Raw genomic sequence first — 19,064 nt, forward strand, 5'->3', positions numbered from 1 at the left:
AATGCATTTGGGTGGTCAAACTAGGCATTTATTCTGGTTCTCCAGGCAATTGACTTTTATCTAGACAGCTTTATGGATGGCAGCTAAGCATCACCAGACACATCAAGCAATTACTGAACAAGCATTTCTTACATTTCAATACGCTGTTACAGCAGCAGTTATAGGTGGTATGATAGCCATTGGAATAAAGAAAGATTTTTATTTTTATTGACAATACTTTCCATTCTTCTAGGTTGACATTCAAGGGTTTTTATGGTCGAGGAGATAATGGTCGTCCAAATTCTTCTGTTTCGTCCGCGCACATCTGGCAAGGCTGCAAGCCGTTCTCATCACAAGCAGGGCAACGCAACGAGCGGTAAGACTCTTTAAATCGGTTGGCTAACATTGAAAACTTGCTCCCATGACACAAAGAACAAGGTGCACATCCAGAGCCCTTACACTGTGAGCACTCGTGGGTCTCTTCTCCCTGCGATACAGATAGGGCACAATGAGTGACAATATCCAACCTGCTCTTATGGACTAAATTACAAAACACATAATAAGGCTCAGAGACTGCTACTAGCCCTGCTTACTATTCAATTCAAAGTAGTCCTGCTGACTGCATTTGTAATTTGAATATTGGAAAGTCAGGCTGTAAAACGTCTTGTATAGAAGTTGGAGGACAGAAGACACACACATTGAAGGTTTTCTCTTCTACCTCCTAAGCTGAAGTTTTCTTTCTTGGGTGTGCCACTGAGATCTGTAGAAATGTGTTTAGCTTTCCATTACAGCCAGCGGTCAGTAAATCCTTGAATGCAAGAGCAAAGTCTAACTGTGTGCCAGCCAGAGTTCTCTGAACCCTTACATACTGTGATACAGCAGCAGTTTTCTCTTCAACTGGAAAAATCAGATTTATGGCACTATGTTGGTGTACATACAGTATAGCTTATTGTAAAACAAAACTGTGACAAACTTGAACCTGCATTCATTCGAAAGAGTCATGGGGGTATTGATAGATAGTTGATGCCATGTCTGCGCACTCAAAGTAGAGAATGCCAGTTAAAGCAATTATCAGGATATAAACTGCACACATTTGTCAAGTTGCCACCAATTTTTATGTTTTTATTTTATGCACTTAAAAGATTTTTTTATAGTTTCCAACACAGATAGCGAGGATTTAACATAAGTTTTGGTGTACCCAGGGCCGTTTCTGCCATGAGGCGGAATGAGTATTCCGCCTCAGGCGGCAGATTCTGCGCCCCTGCAGGGGGCGGCAGACAGCAGCCCTGCAGCCGCTCACCTGTCCTGCCGCAGCTGTCCCGTCGCCAACGCTCACCGCTGTCCCGCGCCGTCAGCCAGCAGCTGTCATCGCCCTCCAGCGAGTCATGAGTGCCCGGGGTCAGTGGGGGCATCACGGCCCCTGCTGACCCCGGGCACTCACGACTCGCTGAAGGGCGATGACAGCTGCTGGCTGACGGCGCGGGAGCACGGAAGGGAACATCGGTGAGCGTTGGAGGCAGGACAACCCATCGGCGGCAGGACAGGTGAGCGGCTGCAGGGCCGGGAAGCAGGGCCGGACTGGGACTTAAAGTCAGCCCTGGCAGTCAAAGCCCAGCAGCCCACACACCATATCATGGATAGCCGTTTAAAATACGAGCTTTAGAAAATTCTGCTTCATTTAGCCATGTCCCCACTACTCCCTTAAACATGTGAACCCCACCATCAGCACCTAAAAATAATGCTATAACATGATCTGCTGCGGATTTGATGCGGCATATTTATGCAATCATTTCAACTGATTAAATCAGAAGCATCAAATCCGCATTGGATTAGGTATGAACGTGCCCTTAAAGGGAACCTGTGGGGGTCTATACCAGGTACACAGCTGTAGATTCCAGCGTACAGATCAGGGACTGGATCTTTAGTCCAGTGTAAACCTCTATAATCATTCTTTTCATTACCAGCTGAAGTGTCAGAGAGGTGGAGCCACAGCAGCACCTTCTGCCCCGCCCCTTCCTGCTCTGACTGATGGACGTATAGGGTGCTGCTGCTGCTGCTGCGGCTGCTGTTGTGAAACTTTAGTTGGAAATGAAAAGGACAATTATATAAGTTTACACTGAACTAAAGGTCCTGTCAGTGATATCTCCCTCACACCTGTCTGTCTGTCTAAAACCCTAGACCTGGTACGGACCTCACAGATTCCCTTTAAAGGAGGAAAAACATGGCCACTTTCTTCCAGAAACAGCGCCACACTCTTCTTCAGTTTGTGTGAGGTATTGCAGCTCAGTTCCATTGAAGTGAATGGAGCCAAGTTGTAATAACCATACACAGTCTGAGGACAGGGTGGTGCTGTTTTTGGACAAAAGTTACTATATTTTTTAAATCCCTTTTATCCTGACTATGTCCCCATATAATGTCGGTAGAAGTAGTAAGGTTTTATTTATAATGTGTCAGCTGGTTGTGATCTCATGTGTAATCAAAGATACATGAGCTGCTAGCGTATCTATCGTATCTATCTATCGTATCTATCTATCGTATCTATCTATCTCCTATCTATCTATCTATCTATCTACAGTATCTATCTATCTATCTATCGTATCTATCTATCGTATCTATCTATCGTATCTATCTATCGTATCTATCGTTCGTATCTATCTATCGTATCTATCGTTCGTATCTATCGTTCGTATCTATCGTTCGTATCTATCGTTCGTATCTATCGTTCGTATCTATCGTTCGTATCTATCGTTCGTATCCATCCATCCATCCATCTATGGTATAAGTAGGGCCCCAGGAAAAATTTTAGGCATATATAATGGTAACAAAGTTAAGAATTTTCTGTGCATGATAATACTGTCATAGATAATAACACCAGTAAGCAAATATTATCACCACACTGTACCCGTTACTGCAATACTGTTACTAAGCAAACACACCAATACTGCCAATACTACCAGTGTATAAGTAACAAATAATATCACCACACCATGAGCACGGCCATTATCACCACATAATGACTAACACTACTATACTGTGACTCACTATATAAAACACTAATATTACCAATAATACGAGTAATACCATCACACCATGCTCACTACCCTCACTATACAGTGACTGGATACCACTATACTGTCACCAAATAACAGCCACTATAAGAGACCAATATTCTCCGAAAGCAGTGACCAGAGAACACAGGTGTCACACTCCGGCCCTCCAGCTGTTACATCACTACAATCCCCATCATGCCTGGTCAGCTAAAGCATGATGGGAATTGTAGTTTTGCAACACCTGGAGGGCCAGAGATTGACACCCCTGATACAGAGGTAGATCCCAGCTGTATAAAGGTTCTGCGGACCTTATAAGTGATTATAGTGCAGTTACATTCAGTGACTCACAGTAGGCGTCTTCTCTGCATGAAGAGACGTCCACTTTTCCTTTTCTTCTCCATCTGGCTCCGGCCATCATGAAGGCTTCTCTGGCTATGACTCCTCTCCACGGGATCTGCCAGACAGACATTTTAGGCTTCATGCTCCAGCAACATCCTCATCTATACATCCTCATCTATACATCCCTCCATATAGAATAGCCCCCCGCTGCACATCTTTCCATATAGAATAGCCCCCCCCCCCAGTACTTCCCCCCCCTATATAGAATAACCTACTGCTGATTTACATCCCCCCATAGAGAATATCCCCCCCTACTGTACATCCCCCCATATAGAATAGTTTCCCATTGTACATTCCTCCATATAGAATAGCCCCCCCTGCTGTACATTTACATCTCTCCCATATAGAATAGCCCCCCCTGCTGTACATGTACATCTGTCCCATATAGAATAGCCCCCCCCTGCTGTACATGTACATCTCTCCCATATAGAATACCCCCCCCCCCCTGCTGTACATGTACATCTGTCCCATATAGAATAGCCCCCCCTGCTGTACATGTACATCTCTCCCATATAGAATAGCCCCCCCTGCTGTACATCCCCCCCATATAGAATAGTTTCCCATTGTACATTCCTCCATATAGAATAGCCCCCCCTGCTGTACATCCCCCCCATATAGAATAGTTTCCCATTGTACATTCCTCCATATAGAATAGCCCCCCGCTGAACATGTACATCTCTCCCATATAGAATAGCCCCCCCTGCTGTACATGTACATCTGTCCCATATAGAATAGCCCCCCCTGCTGTACATCCCCCCCATATAGAATAGCCCCCATCCTGCTGTACATGTACATCTGTCCCATATAGAATAGCCCCCCCTGCTGTACATCCCCTCCATATAGAATAGTTTCCCATTGTACATTCCTCCATATAGAATAGCCCCCCCTGCTGTACATGTACATCTCTCCCATATAGAATAGCCCCCCCCCTGCTGTACATGTACATCTGTCCCATATAGAATAGCCCCCTCTGCTGTACATCCCCCCATATAGAATAGCCCCCCCTGCTGTACATGTACATCTGTCCCATATAGAATAGCCCCCCCTGCTGTACATCCCCCCCTATATAGAAGTTTCCCATTGTACATCTCTCCCATATATAATAGCCCCCCCCTGCTGTACATGTACATCTCTCCCATATAGAATAGCCCCCCCCTGCTGTACATGTACATCTCTCCCATATAGAATAGCCCCCTCTGCTGTACATCCCCCCATATAGAATAGCCCCCCCTGCTGTACATGTACATCTGTCCCATATAGAATAGCCCCCCCTGCTGTACATCCCCCCCTATATAGAAGTTTCCCATTGTACATCTCTCCCATATATAATAGCCCCCCCCTGCTTTACATGTACATCTCTCCCATAAAGAATAGCTCCCCTTCTGTACATCCCCCCCATATAGAATAGTTTCCCATTGTACATTCCTCCATATAGAATAGCCCCCCCCTGCTGTACATGTACATCTCTCCGATATAGAATAGCCCCCCCTGCTGTACATGCACATCTGTCCCATATAGAATAGCCTCCCCTGCTGTACATCCCCCCCATATAGAATAGCCCCCCCCCTGCTGTACATGTACATCTGTCCCATATAGAATAGCCCCCTCTGCTGTACATCCCCCCCATATAGAATAGTTTCCCATTGTACATCTCTCCTATATAGAATAGCCCCCCTGCTGTACATGTACATCTCTCCCATATAGAATAGCCCCCCCTGCTGTCCATGTACATCTGTCCCATATAGAATAGCCCCCCCCTGCTGTCCATGTACATCTCTCCCATAAAGAATACCCCACCCTGCTGTCCATGTACATCTGTCCCATATAGAATAGCCCCCCCTGTGGTACATGTACATCTGTCCCATATAGAATAGCCCCCCCTGCTGTACATCCCCCCCATATAGAATAGCCCCCCCCTGCTGTCCATGTACATCTGTCCCATATAGAATAGCCCCCCCTGCTGTACATGTACATCTCTCCCATAAAGAATACCCCCCCCTGCTGTCCATGTACATCTGTCCCATATAGAATAGCCCCCCCTGTGGTACATGTACATCTGTCCCATATAGAATAGCCCCCCCTGCTGTACATCCCCCCCATATAGAATAGCCCCCCCTGCTGTACATGTACATCTGTCCCATATAGAATAGCCCCCCCTGCTGTACATGTACATCTGTCCCATATAGAATAGCCCCCCCCTGCTGTACATCCCCCCATATAGAATAGTTTCCCATTGTACATCTCTCCCATATAGAATAGCCCCCCCTGCTGTACATGTACATCTCTCCGATATAGAATAGCCCCCCCTGCTGTACATGTACATCTGTCCCATATAGAATAGCCCCCCCTGCTGTACATCCCCCCCATATAGAATCCCCCCCCCCCCCTGCTGTCCATGTACATCTGTCCCATATAGAATAGCCCCCCCTGCTGTACATCCCCCCATATAGAATAGTTTCCCATTGTACATCCCTCCATATAGAATAGCCCTCCCTTCCTTGCATGTACATCCCCCCCATATAAAATAATCCCCCCCGTGCACCCCCCTATAAAATAGCCCTCTGTGCATCCCCCCATATAGAATAGCCCCCCTGCATCCCCCCATATAGAATAGCCCCCTCTGCATCCCCCCATATAGAATAGCCCCCCTGCATCCCCCCCATATAGAATAGCCCCCCCTGCTTCCCCACATATAGAATAGCCCACTGCATCCCCCATATAGAATATCCCCCCTGCATCCCCCCATATAGAATAGCCCCCCTGTGCATCCCCCATATAGAATAGCCCCCCTGCACCCCCCATATAGAATAGCCCCCTGCATCCCCCCCATATAGAATAGCCATCTGCATCCCCCCCAATATAGAATAGCCTCCTGCATCCCCCCCATATAGAATAGCCCCCTGTGCATCCCCCATATAGAATATCCCCCCTGCATCCTCCCATATAGAATAGCCCCCCTGTGCATCCCCCATATAGAATAGCCCCCCTGCATCCCCCCCCATATAGAATAGCCCCCTGCATCCCCCCATATAGAATAGCCCCCCTGCACCCCCCATATAGAATAGCCCCCTGCACCCCCCATATAGAATAGCCCCCTGCATCCCCCCCATATAGAATAGCCATCTGCATCCCCCCCAATATAGAATAGCCCTCTGCATCCCCCCCAATATAGAATAGTCCTCTGCATCCCCCCCAATATAGAATAGCCCCCCTGCATCCCCCCAGATAGAATAGCCCCCTGCATCCCCCATATAGAATAGCCCCCCTGCATCCCCCCATATAGAATAGCCCCCTGCATCCCCCCCATATAGAATAGCCCCCTGCATCCCCCTCCTATATAGAATAGCCCCCTGCATCCCCCTCCCATATAGAATAGCCTCCTGCATCCCCCCCATATAGAATAGCCCCCTGCATCCCCCATATAGAATAGCCCCCCTGCATCCCCCCATATAGAATAGCCCCCTGCATCCCCCTCCCATATAGAATAGCCTCCTGCATCCCCCTCCTATATAGAATAGCCCCCTGCATCCCCCCATATAGAATAGCCTCCTGCATCCCCCCCATATAGAATAGCCCCCTGCATCCCCCATATAGAATAGCCCCCCTGCATCCCCCCCATATAGAATAGCCCCCTGCATCCCCCCATATAGAATAGCCCCCTGCATCCCCCTCCCATATAGAATAGCCTCCTGCATTCCCCTCCTATATAGAATAGCCCCCTGCATCCCCCCTTATAGAATAGCCTCCTGCATCCCCCCATATAGAATAGCCTCCTGCATCCCCCCCATATAGAATAGCCCCCTGCATCCCCCATATAGAATAGCCCCCCTGCATCCCCCATATAGAATAGCCCCCTGCATCCCCCCCATATAGAATAGCCTCCTGCATCCCCCTCCTATATAGAATAGCCCCCTGCATCCCCCTCCTATATAGAATAGCCCCCTGCATCCCCCTCCCATATAGAATAGCCTCCTGCATCCCCCCCATATAGAATAGCCCCCTGCATCCCCCATATAGAATAGCCCCCCTGCATCCCCCATATAGAATAGCCCCCTGCATCCCCCTCCTATATAGAATAGCCCCCTGCATCCCCCTCCTATATAGAATAGCCCCCTGCATCCCCCCATATAGAATAGCCCCCCTGCACCCCCCATATAGAATAGCCCCCTGCACCCCCCATATAGAATAGCCCCCTGCATCCCCCCATATAGAATAGCCCCCTGCATCCCCCCCATATAGAATAGCCCCCTGCATCCCCCCATATAGAATAGCCCCCTGCATCCCCCCCATATAGAATAGCCCCCTGCATCCCCCCATATAGAATAGCCTCCTGCATCCCCCCATATAGAATAGCCCCCTGCATCCCCCTCCCATATAGAATAGCCTCCTGCATTCCCCTCCTATATAGAATAGCCCCCTGCATCCCCCCATATAGAATAGCCTCCTGCATCCCCCCATATAGAATAGCCCCCTGCATCCCCCTCCCATATAGAATAGCCTCCTGCATTCCCCTCCTATATAGAATAGCCCCCTGCATCCCCCCATATAGAATAGCCTCCTGCATCCCCCCCATATAGAATAGCCCCCTGCATCCCTCCATATAGAATAGCCTCCTGCATCCCCCCCATATAGAATAGCCTCCTGCATCCCCCCCATATAGAATAGCCCCCTGCATCCCCCATATAGAATAGCCCCCCTGCATCCCCCATATAGAATAGCCCCCTGCATCCCCCCCATATAGAATAGCCTCCTGCATCCCCCCCATATAGAATAGCCCCCTGCATCCCCCATATAGAATAGCCCCCCTGCATCCCCCATATAGAATAGCCCCCTGCATCCCCCCCATATAGAATAGCCCCCTGCATCCCCCTCCTATATAGAATAGCCCCCTGCATCCCCCTCCCATATAGAATAGCCTCCTGCATCCCCCCATATAGAATAGCCCCCTGCATCCCCCATATAGAATAGCCCCCTGCATCCCCCCATATAGAATAGCCCCCTGCATCCCCCTCCTATATAGAATAGCCCCCTGCATCCCCCTCCCATATAGAATAGCCTCCTGCATCCCCCCCATATAGAATAGCCCCCTGCATCCCCCCATATAGAATAGCCCCCTGCATCCCCCATATAGAATAGCCCCCTGCATCCCCCCATATAGAATAGCCCCCTGCATCCCCCTCCCATATAGAATAGCCCCCCTGCATCCCCCTCCCATATAGAATAGCCCCCTGCATCCCCCTCCTATATAGAATAGCCCCCTGCATCCCCCCATATAGAATAGCCCCCTGCATCCCCCCCATATAGAATAGCCCCCTGCATCCCCCTCCTATATAGAATAGCCCCCTGCATCCCCCCATATAGAATAGCCCCCTGCATCCCCCCCATATAGAATAGCCCCCTGCATCCCCCCCAATATAGAATAGCCTCCTGCATCCCCCCCAATATAGAATAGCCTCCTGCATCCCCCCCAATATAGATTAGCCCCCTGCATCCCCCCCCATATAGAATTGCCCCCTGCATCCCCCCCATAAAGAATAGCCCCCCCCATCTCCCAATACAGATTAGACCCCCTGCATCCCCCCTTCCCCCTTGCATTTCTGGCCACATGTGAGGGGGTTAAAAAAAAAAAAAACACTTGCTCACCTCACCTCGCTCCCCAGCAGTTTCGTCCTCCTCGTCTTCGGTCCACGGCGGCGGCGGCTCCTCTCTTCTCTCTCCTCCAGGTCCTCAGCGGCGCGTCAGGGAAGTGACGTCACCGCTGGGGGGCCTGATGGAGGTGGCTGCAGACGTGCCTGCGCGCGGCACGTCTGCGGCCTAGGCATTTGGGGGAGGATCAGGCGGGGCAGAGACACGCCACCGCAGCCCCCTCCCGCCACTGCAGCCCGCTCACTTCGGCCCGGCTGGCCCGCCCCTGCTCGCTCCTGACATGCTCCTTCAACCAACGAGGGGCTGCTGCGGTCGGCCGCATCGGCCCCACGCTTATTGGATTGGAAGAGCATGGCAGCGGGCAGGGGCGGGCCAAGCGGCTGGGCAGAGAGAAGCGGGCTGCTGTGGCGGGCCGCAGCGGTAATTTTTTTTTAATTATTATGTAGCCTGGGCGGCCCACGGACTGGTAATCCGGCCAGCCCAGCGGGCATTTGCCCGGCTTGCCAGATTACCAGTCCGGGCCTGCCGGGAAGACAGCGGTGAGCGTTGGCGGCGATGACAGCTGCTGACTGACGGCGCGGGACAGCGGTGAGCGTTGGCGGCGGGACCGGACGGCTGCTGCAGGACAGGTGAGTGGCTGCATGGCCGGCCGGGGAGGGGGGTGGTTGTGCAGACGCGGGTGATTCAGTTACGGCGGGGTGGGGTGGCGGATGTTGCTAGTGAGGGGGCGGCCGCCTGAGGTTTGCCTCAGGCGGCAGAGACCCCAGAATCGGCCCTGGGTGTACCATATCACTGTTGTGGACGTTTCGGTCGTTTACGACCTTTATCAACATGGTATGTGCAGATGATAACAACACTGAATGAGTATTAGTAAAACAACAATATGTGTTACTGTTGTAAGTATGGGAATAGCTCTCACTATATAAAATATTACATGGGATGTGGGAGAAATGAAAAGCAGCTGAGGACTGGATAACTGGAAAATATGGATACATACACATATGTGTGTCCAGAGAGGTGCATATAGCTATATAGTATAGTGGGAAACTAAGGAGTAATATCAGGACCATAATATATTAGAATATTGCAAATGATATAGGGCTGAGAACTGACATTCTGTACAATACCATAACACATAATCACATATAAACAATATGGGATGCAGTCGGCTGCAACAGGATGAAAGATATACTCACACTGTGTTCAAGAGTTATAGGAGACACCTGAATCGAAAGCAAGAGGTGAATGTAAGTCCGATGCAGAGAGAGACCAATGTGCATAATAACAGCCAGATAGTATATAGTGCCATGCTCACTGTGTGTGGGAACTGCATAGGAGTAAGTGATGGTGGCTCTACAGCCGCTCCAGCCGCCATCTCTTTCTCCTATGCAGTTCCCACAAACGGTGAGCATGGCACTATATACTATCTGGCTGTTATTATGCACATTGGTCTCTCTCTACCGAACTTACGTTCATCTCTTGCTCCTGATTCAGGTGTCTCCTATAACTCTTGAACACAGTGTGAGTATATCTTTCATCCTATTGTCTCCTACCATGTCCCATATTGTTTATATGTTATTATGTGTTATGGTATTGTACAGGGTGTCAGTTCTCAGCCCTATATCATTTGCAACATTCTAATATATTATGGTCCTGATATTACTCCTTAGTCTCCCACTATACTATATAGCTATATGCTTCTCTCTGGACACACATATGTGTATTTATCTACCGTATATATTCTAGTTATCCAGTCCCCAGCTGCTTTTCATTTCCCCCAATGTTGCAATGTTGCAATGTTTTATATAGTGAGAGCTATTTTCATATTTACACCAGTAACACATATTGTTGTCTTACAAATTGTGTGATTTACTAATACTCATTCAGTGTTGTTATCATATGCAAATACCATGTTGATTTTGGTCGTAAATGACCAAAACGTCCAAAAAAAGGCATATGGTACACCAAAACTTGTGTTAAAGGAGACAATTTTTATTAAAGTTCTGTATTGCCCCCCCCCCCCCCAAATTTATACAAATTACCAAAATACACTTATTACGGTAAATGCTTATAAAGTGCTTTTTTCTCTGCACTTACTATTGCATCAAGGCTTCATTTCCTGGATAAAATGGTGATGTCACGACCTGACTCCCAGAGCTGTGCGGGCTGTGGCTGCTGGAGAGGATCATGGCAGGGGGATGCTCAGTGTCCCTCCAGTGCCCTGTGGCCCTCAGTGTCCTCCTGCCATCATCCTCTCCAGCAGCCACAGCTCGCACAGCTCTTGCTTCTTGTGTTGGAAACTGTAAAAAAATCTTTTAAGTGTATAAAATAAAAACATAAAAATTGATGGCAACTTAAAAAATGGTGTGCATTTGAAATTCCTGCATTCCTATTGGGGGTATTGATAAAGTTACATACCACTGAGATGTCACTGAGAAGACACTGCTGTTTATGGCATCTAAGGGTTTAACGGGAATCTGTCAGCACCCAGACCGGACCAGAGGTAATAACAGTGTAGCGTAGGTGTCTGGCCCCTTGTGAGCATGGTACCTGTGGTAAATGTGTCCATGCTGTAGATTCTATACAATCTTGGGTCTCCCGCTGTAATCAAGAGTCAAAAAGGAGTAGTGGCTTGGCATTTGTGCCGCACTTTGGCATGCCTGACCACTACTTCCTTTTCCCTGTTTTTGATGCATATTTGCTGCTGGCTGACCTCCTGTTCCATGCTGTCGTCATCGCAGTGCACCTCCTGCTCCATGTTGTCATTACCATATGCACTGCTGATCGCTGCACGCTCCTGATTTCGCCAATCGTGCACGTGTGTCCCAACACAGAGCATTGACTTAGTCTCTCAGCGTGCATACGCCGCTTCTACAGTGCATAAGCGACCGACAATGTCAGAAGTGCATGACCTAAGAGATCAATGGCGCATGCAGTGATGACAACGTGAAGCTGGAGGCACACCGAGATGGTGACAGCATGGAGCAGGAGGCCCGAGAGTGTATAGAATCTACTGCACTGACGTATTTACTACAGGTACCATGCTCACAAGAGACCAGCCGCCTACACTACACTGTCAGTATCCGGGTCCGGTCTGGGTGCTGACAGATTCCCTTTAAAGTACTATCTTTGGCATTGCTTGACATATGTAAGTGGCTCTATCACAGCAATGTAAGTGCATGTGCATTAACCTGTCATGTTGCTGTGCATGAAGGGTGTTTAAGGAGCTTTCCATTAGGGATATACATGTATATTTCAAACATTCTGTATGTAAATGCTAACATAAAAAGCTAGACCTCTACTCTTGCTGCACTTAAAGTAGGTTCAGTGTGATGAGATGCCAATTCCTTGACAAAAGGCAGAGGTATCACGAAAATGTTGGCTGTATTAGGGAAGATATATCAGAGGGAACGACGGTATCAAGCTGGCAGAGAGCTCGTAAATGCATAAATTACTAAAATAGGTATACACAAGGCAAACACAAGAACCTCAACCACTATTTGTAAATAAAAATCTCGACGTCACTATATAAGCACTATATTTAAAAAAACGAACAAGAAATAAAGTTCTGGATTGCTCTTCCACTATACTTGTAGTAACACAGTAACACACAAAAATTGTATGTAATAGAAAAAAAAAACAAAAAAAAAAACACATTGGTTGGTCACAGATGAGCTTTTCCATATTTCTCACCTGGGTGTGCAGGTTAACCAGACTGTTCTCATAGCTCTTAATAGCTGTATGACATAAATCTCTTTGACGCGCTTGCCGTCCTTCTCTTGGAGACCATTTAATATTTTCTGACACTTCTGTGTTGATCACAGGAGTTCTTATAATCTTTAAATTACTGGTGTATATTATGATCTTGCCAAAGTCTATTACATCAGAAGTCTATAAAAGAATTATAATAAGGCAATTATAGTACATAAATGGCAGCAATATAGTGGAGGTTTTAGTTTATTACTCTCCTGCTAGCGCTACATAAAGTAGCCAGGTAATGGCATGGTCCCTGTCCAAAAAAGTCCACTCGGGTATGTGCTGAGATTGATGCTCCAACCTGCAGGATCTGGCTATGTTCAGACATAGTATTTCTGTCAGTCTTTTTCCATCCAAAATCAGGAGTGGAATTGGACAAAATTATAATGTAAAGATTTGCACAGTTTCTGTGTTTTTAACCTGCTCCTGGTTTTGGTTGAAAAAAACGGACTAAAATAAATCTTAAAACTGTGACAGCCCACCCTGAACTATGATAGGGAACAAAAGTAATTGGTTTTCTGTATACGAAAAAATACCCCAAAATTTGTATAATCCGTAATTGGCGCCTAATTTATCATTTGCAACTTTTTAAAAAGGTGCAGGCCTACATCTGGTCAGTACCAGGTGAATTTGTTTGCAACTTTTTACTAAGTAGCATTTTTCTATAAATCACAAACACAATATATTGGTACAAGATAAACACCAACCCACATTAGAATAGTTGCACACATTAGATTCCTTATTAAATGTCACCCAAAGTGCTTACATTAAGGCTATGTTCACACACAGTAAGATAAAGGTATTATATGGCCGTCATTTTGAGGTTACAATATAGCTGTATTTTCAGTATAAGGCTATGTTCACACTACGTAAGTACTGTAGTAATCACGCCGTTGTTGATCACAGCCATGATTACTACGTTACTTACGTAGTGCTGCTGCTGAGGGAATCCCTGCTGGATGGTATACACATAGTATACAGTCCATCCGGGATCTCTAGCGCCGCCGCCAGAAACTGACATGTCCGTTATCTGCGGCCGCTATTCACTGAACTGAGTGGTCAGACACCATTTAATGGCAAATAATGGCCGTTATTTTACAATAACAGCAATTATTTGCCATTAAATACGGCCATTTACTCAGTTTTAACAGTGTGTGAACATAGCCTTTCTGTGTTTTCAATCCACTCGTGGTTTTGGTTGCAAAATACTGAGCAAAAATACTATGTAGGAACAAAGTCTTACATTGAAAATACAGCCATATATTGACTGTGTGTTATAGCCTTATACAGCTCACTGTGATGTATTGCAATGAACAGTCCAATTACTACTGTAATGGCAGGCTGTCAGCACATTGAAATTAGTAGTTTAGACGGGGGCACACACTGTGGTATACATCAGCATCCTGTCCTCACATTTCCATCGTATTAAGTGTGAACATACACTAATAGAGTTCTAGGGATACATTTACCATGTATATTAACAGATCTACTGATATATTCAACAAACAGGCACTGAAAAACAGAGTGCAAATTACTTGACATGTTTGTGTAAATCCAGCCTAATTATTAGGCTTGTATTCATACATTGCAGTCATATTGAACTGTTTAAAATCATAACTGCTACTTGAGAATACGGGCTTATTCAGTGTTTTGTTGAGTCTGAATTAGCATGTACACCACTAGCTGAAGTGGAAAGACTTATAATTGAAAATACAGCCATAGTACTTACACTCTTGCCTATTCCGTGACTTCCAGAAAACATGGGGTCTCCGGCTAATTTGTAAGAGGTGCCATCTCTGAAAACACTTATTCTCTGAGCCGTCAGACGAGCTGTTGGATAGAACTGTGAATGTGTTTCTGCTGGGTTGTAATAATGTTCAGAGGACTCAAAACTTTCATGTAGAAAACTGTGAGGATACTCTTCATCCGGGGACTCCAGTTCGTTGCCATCCTCAAAAACCTGTTTTAAGACCCGACCACTGTATGCTGATGAGATCTTGAATCTCACCTTGCGAGGTCTGTCTTCATACCTATGGGTTAACTTTCTCTGCACTTCCTCCATATGCTGTCGCAGTCTGCTACTATATTCTTTTAGTTCTTCGAAAAAGTAAACTTGCCTGTGTCAACGTAGCTTTCTGTGCACTTTGTCTTCATCCATTTCTGCAAGTAATAAATAATTCACAAAAGGCTTAAGATCTTCTCATATAACTTCAACCAACACCACCTTATTAAGTATTAATAAATACTCATGAAAGAAGTAATCATATATGTGTGGTGACAACTACATCACCTTAGCTTCCACATCCTTTATGTGACTCAGTTTACAAACACATCAAAGTCAGCAGGCCAAGTATGAAATTAAGCCTTTATTTACACACTCATCGTTTCTGCGGTGGATAAAATATATCATCTACAACCCAATTCCACTTGGTGGAAGTCCAGAAGGGATATGTTGCCATAATCATAAAGTGAGCTGAATTACATTGTTCGAAACACAGCAACCACTGTGCTCAGGGAGATCAGTGAAAAAAATTAGATGGTAAATGGAAAATGAACGGACCATTATTTATAGTGAACCTCCACCTTGGTAGGCCCAGTTTACAACACTCAGGGGAAACTGGTTTTCTAACTACTGTTTGGATGCCACAATGTACCATACCAAGTATTCTTTTCTGGTATGCTCTGCTCTATTCATACACACCTACAGAAAAGTGGTACAAATAACACCCTTGTTTTTGTCAAAATAATATTATCCATAGGTAGAGATGAGCGAACCAGGTTCGGGTTCGAGTCCATCTGAACCCGAAAGATCGGCATTTGATTAGCGGGGGCTGCTGAACTTGGATAAAGCTCTAACGTTGTCTGGAAAACATGGATACAGCCAGTGACTATATCCATGTTTTCCACATAGCCTTATGGCTTTATCCAACTTCAGCAGCCACCGCTAATCAAATGCCGAAAGTTCAGGTTCGGATGGACTCGAGCATGCTCCAGGTTCGCTCGTCTCAATCCAAAGTTAGTTCCCACACTACACAGTAATTCTAGTTTGCAAATATTCTCCGCTGAAAACATGCAAACTAGTAAAATACAGATCTGTGTTAGTAAATCTGTATTACGGCTGCTATATATCCAACTATGGCTAAGTATTATTGATACACAATTACTTTTAGTAAAGGTCCACTTACCTGGGTCTGCCATCAGGCAGGGGGTGGAGTTTCCTTAGTGCAGAGAATGGGGCCGCAGTCAGCAGAGTGCATATGTGTAAGTGCCTCATTTACTTGTGTAATAAAGTTTAACAAAACGTTAATTAAAAGTGGTCAAACCCTTTAATATTTTACAGACTTTGTAGAACTCCTAGGCCAAACTGTGGTTTAGCCAAGAGGGCATTCTACAATTAATTGAATAATGGATCTGCAGCCCACGGAGCTTCAGTGAAGCGGAGTGCCAGTGGCAACAATGCCTACTGCTAAATATGCACCTTGTTGCCAGGCTTTACACTAAAGCCTGGTGAGCTCTCATTTGTGCAGGAGCGTACAGTAAAATTACAGGCCCCCAATTGCAATTTACAGTTTATTATATGTTGACATTAGTTAATATTTTATAATATAACATTCAATATCATTATCAGTTTGCATACACTATACACATTTCCCCATACTGCTCTAAATACTCTGCTTCCCTTTCACACAGTACACAATAAAACTGTCTGCCTGGAGTCATCACTAGGTAATCTCGCCACCTGTGAACTTTAATTTGGGGAAAGCTGTAAAATCTTTATGCATTGAGCATGTCCTCATGGTGGGTGCAAGAACGTGCTTGAGTTCTATTCTGATAAGCAAAGTTCAGGGCTGGGTTCATTTCACAAAGTCCCTCCGTGGCCTGCCTAAGTATAGAGCAGCCACCTCAGATGCTCTGCACTCTTTTGCTTCCTTTACAGGTTGTTGTAAAATTAGTTGATGCTTATCTGTGATCCAATCTAATCCAATCATCACCTTATCTGCCATTACCTGCCTTGTCCTCCTCTGCTGCATCCTTTTGCTCCTTACCAGGTTGTTTCTGTGGCTTAAGCCCCACTCGCCTAAAGCCAAGACAGGGGGCATGGCCTCCCCAAGTGCCTGATGTATCATGGTTTACGCCTACAAACAAAATTATGTCTGAAATCTACAGATCTCTGCCCCCACCATGCAACAGGTGCAGGTCCCGGGGGATTTAGAGGCATGCACCTCTTAATAAATTTGGCAGGGTGAATGGGGATGGGGCTTTATTTAAGTTTGATGTACTTGATAAATCCTCCACCCACACACACACAAATTATACATGGATCGCCGCAACCCAAACCCAAACATGACAAAAGTTTTCCTCCCTTCTTATTTTGCATTTTTATGCAGTCTTTTACCAAATACACTATGGTTAAAAATACACAGTTAAAAATATACAGTATATTACAGATTATATATATTACAGATAAAAGATCTGTAAAACTTAAAGGAGAACTCCGGCGGACCAAAAAAAAAAAAAAAGAAACACGCACACACAGCTTATATATACTTAACATCCCTCTGGTGCCGCTTGAATGTCCCACTGGCGGCGTCCCCGTCATTGCCGTCCGCCGTCCTCAGATCTCCCTCACTTCCATGTTGCGGAGCAGTGAATGGGAGAGAAAAGGCTGCTGGTACACATGCGCATCAGCAGCCTTTTCATTGGCTGGAGTGCATCACATTGCTTCCAGCAAGCTCAGACAATCAGGGCTGAGCAAGCTGGAAGCCATGCGCTCCAGCCATTGAAAAGGCTGCTGATGCGCATTTGTACCAGCAGCCTTTTCTCTCCCATTCACTGCTGTGGAAGATGCCGAAGAGGAAGAAGACCAGGCTTGCCCCCCGACTCTGATGACATCGACCCAAGATGTTGCTTGGGAGAAGAGAATGGGGTTGACAGTTATTTGGTATGTATATTTTATTTCTCTTCTGGGGGGAGGGGGGCGATAGCTTATTAGCAAACATTACAAAGTCATATAACTTTGTAATGTGTGTCCTTTTTGACAGTGTGAACAGCCCAATTGAATCAATGGGGGCTACATTTACACAGAAAGATTATCTGACAGATTATCAGCCAAAGATATGAAGCCAAAGCCAGAAACAGACTATAAACAGAGATCAGGTCATAAAGGAAAGCCTGAGATTTCTCCTTTTCAAATCCATTCCTAGCTTTGGCTTCAAATATTTGTCAGATAATTTGTCAGATAATCTTTCTGTGTAAATGGACCCTAACTGTGGATCTGCAATTACAGACAAAAGTACAGAACTTGTGTATGTAAGACTAAAGACTAAATGTTATGTATGTATGCCTAAGACTAAAAACAAATTGTTTCAAAGAACTAAGAAACTACTGTAGGTATAAGCTAGTAACTTCAAACAAGGATGAACCCAAAACAAACTGGAAAACTAAGAACAAGCTAGACAAGAATAAGGCACTAGAAAACATACACGGAATGCAACATTGCACATAACATCCACTACAATCTGCGTCAGACTACAAAGCTGCTATTTATAAATGTTTATCACCAGCTTGGATAACTCTAGTGTAAATTCCCCTGTCACCAATATAAAACAGTCCCAAAGGTAAGAACAATGGAAAAGATTGTAGTTTTTTCTTAGTCGCCTGGGGTCCATTCCCATTTTTGTGAATAATATTTAATATTTTTGGGTGACTATATTTCTGATGCCAATGAGAACGAGCCTGAAGTACACATGTGAAAGCATCTGTGGTACCCTGCCCCAGCTGTTCATAATGCTGTTGAAATTTGAGCAAAGTAAAATGTTTAACCACAAATCCACCTAGTCATTGATGCACGGCCATAGTCATTACTTTATTATTCCTTTATGAAAACAATTCCTCATGCTTCATTCAGCAGGAAGTCACCTTATTAAGATCGCTTCAGTAGGACGGGGATTAAACATGCAAGCCGAGAAATCCTAATTAAAACTTGCATTTCCGAGCCGTATTAAATTACACAAACATGTCTATATATTTGTAAGGAGTAAATGAAATGCATCCCTGGTTAGCGAAACTGAAAATTGTAATATCTAGGAAATGACTAAAAGTGGCCTTTCTAAATATCCTTCCTAATGATTCCTATCGCAGCATGGATTGTCATATTAGAAACACCACTTCTAATACATCCACAGCGCTTATGATTATTGCACAATTAAAAAGCTTTTTAAAGTAAGGACTTGA

The 19,064-nt window shown here is 45.6% G+C and overlaps 1 protein-coding gene across 1 annotated transcript; it reads right to left on the bottom strand.

The window, feature by feature from the left end:
* Nucleotides 1-250: 250 nt before the first annotated feature.
* GRXCR2 (glutaredoxin and cysteine rich domain containing 2) lies at nucleotides 251-14,946 on the bottom strand. The gene is made up of 3 exons (XM_069956820.1): nucleotides 14,560-14,946; nucleotides 12,768-12,965; nucleotides 251-466 (listed from the first exon to the last, which is right to left on the bottom strand). The coding sequence occupies exons 1-3, from the start codon at nucleotides 14,890-14,892 to the stop codon at nucleotides 251-253; spliced, it is 747 nt and encodes a 248-aa protein (XP_069812921.1). The 5' UTR covers nucleotides 14,893-14,946.
* Between the last annotated feature and the right edge of the window lie 4,118 nt (nucleotides 14,947-19,064).

Source organism: Dendropsophus ebraccatus, chromosome 1 (assembly GCF_027789765.1).
Source record: "Dendropsophus ebraccatus isolate aDenEbr1 chromosome 1, aDenEbr1.pat, whole genome shotgun sequence".
In the NCBI taxonomy this organism is placed as follows: domain Eukaryota; kingdom Metazoa; phylum Chordata; class Amphibia; order Anura; family Hylidae; genus Dendropsophus; species Dendropsophus ebraccatus.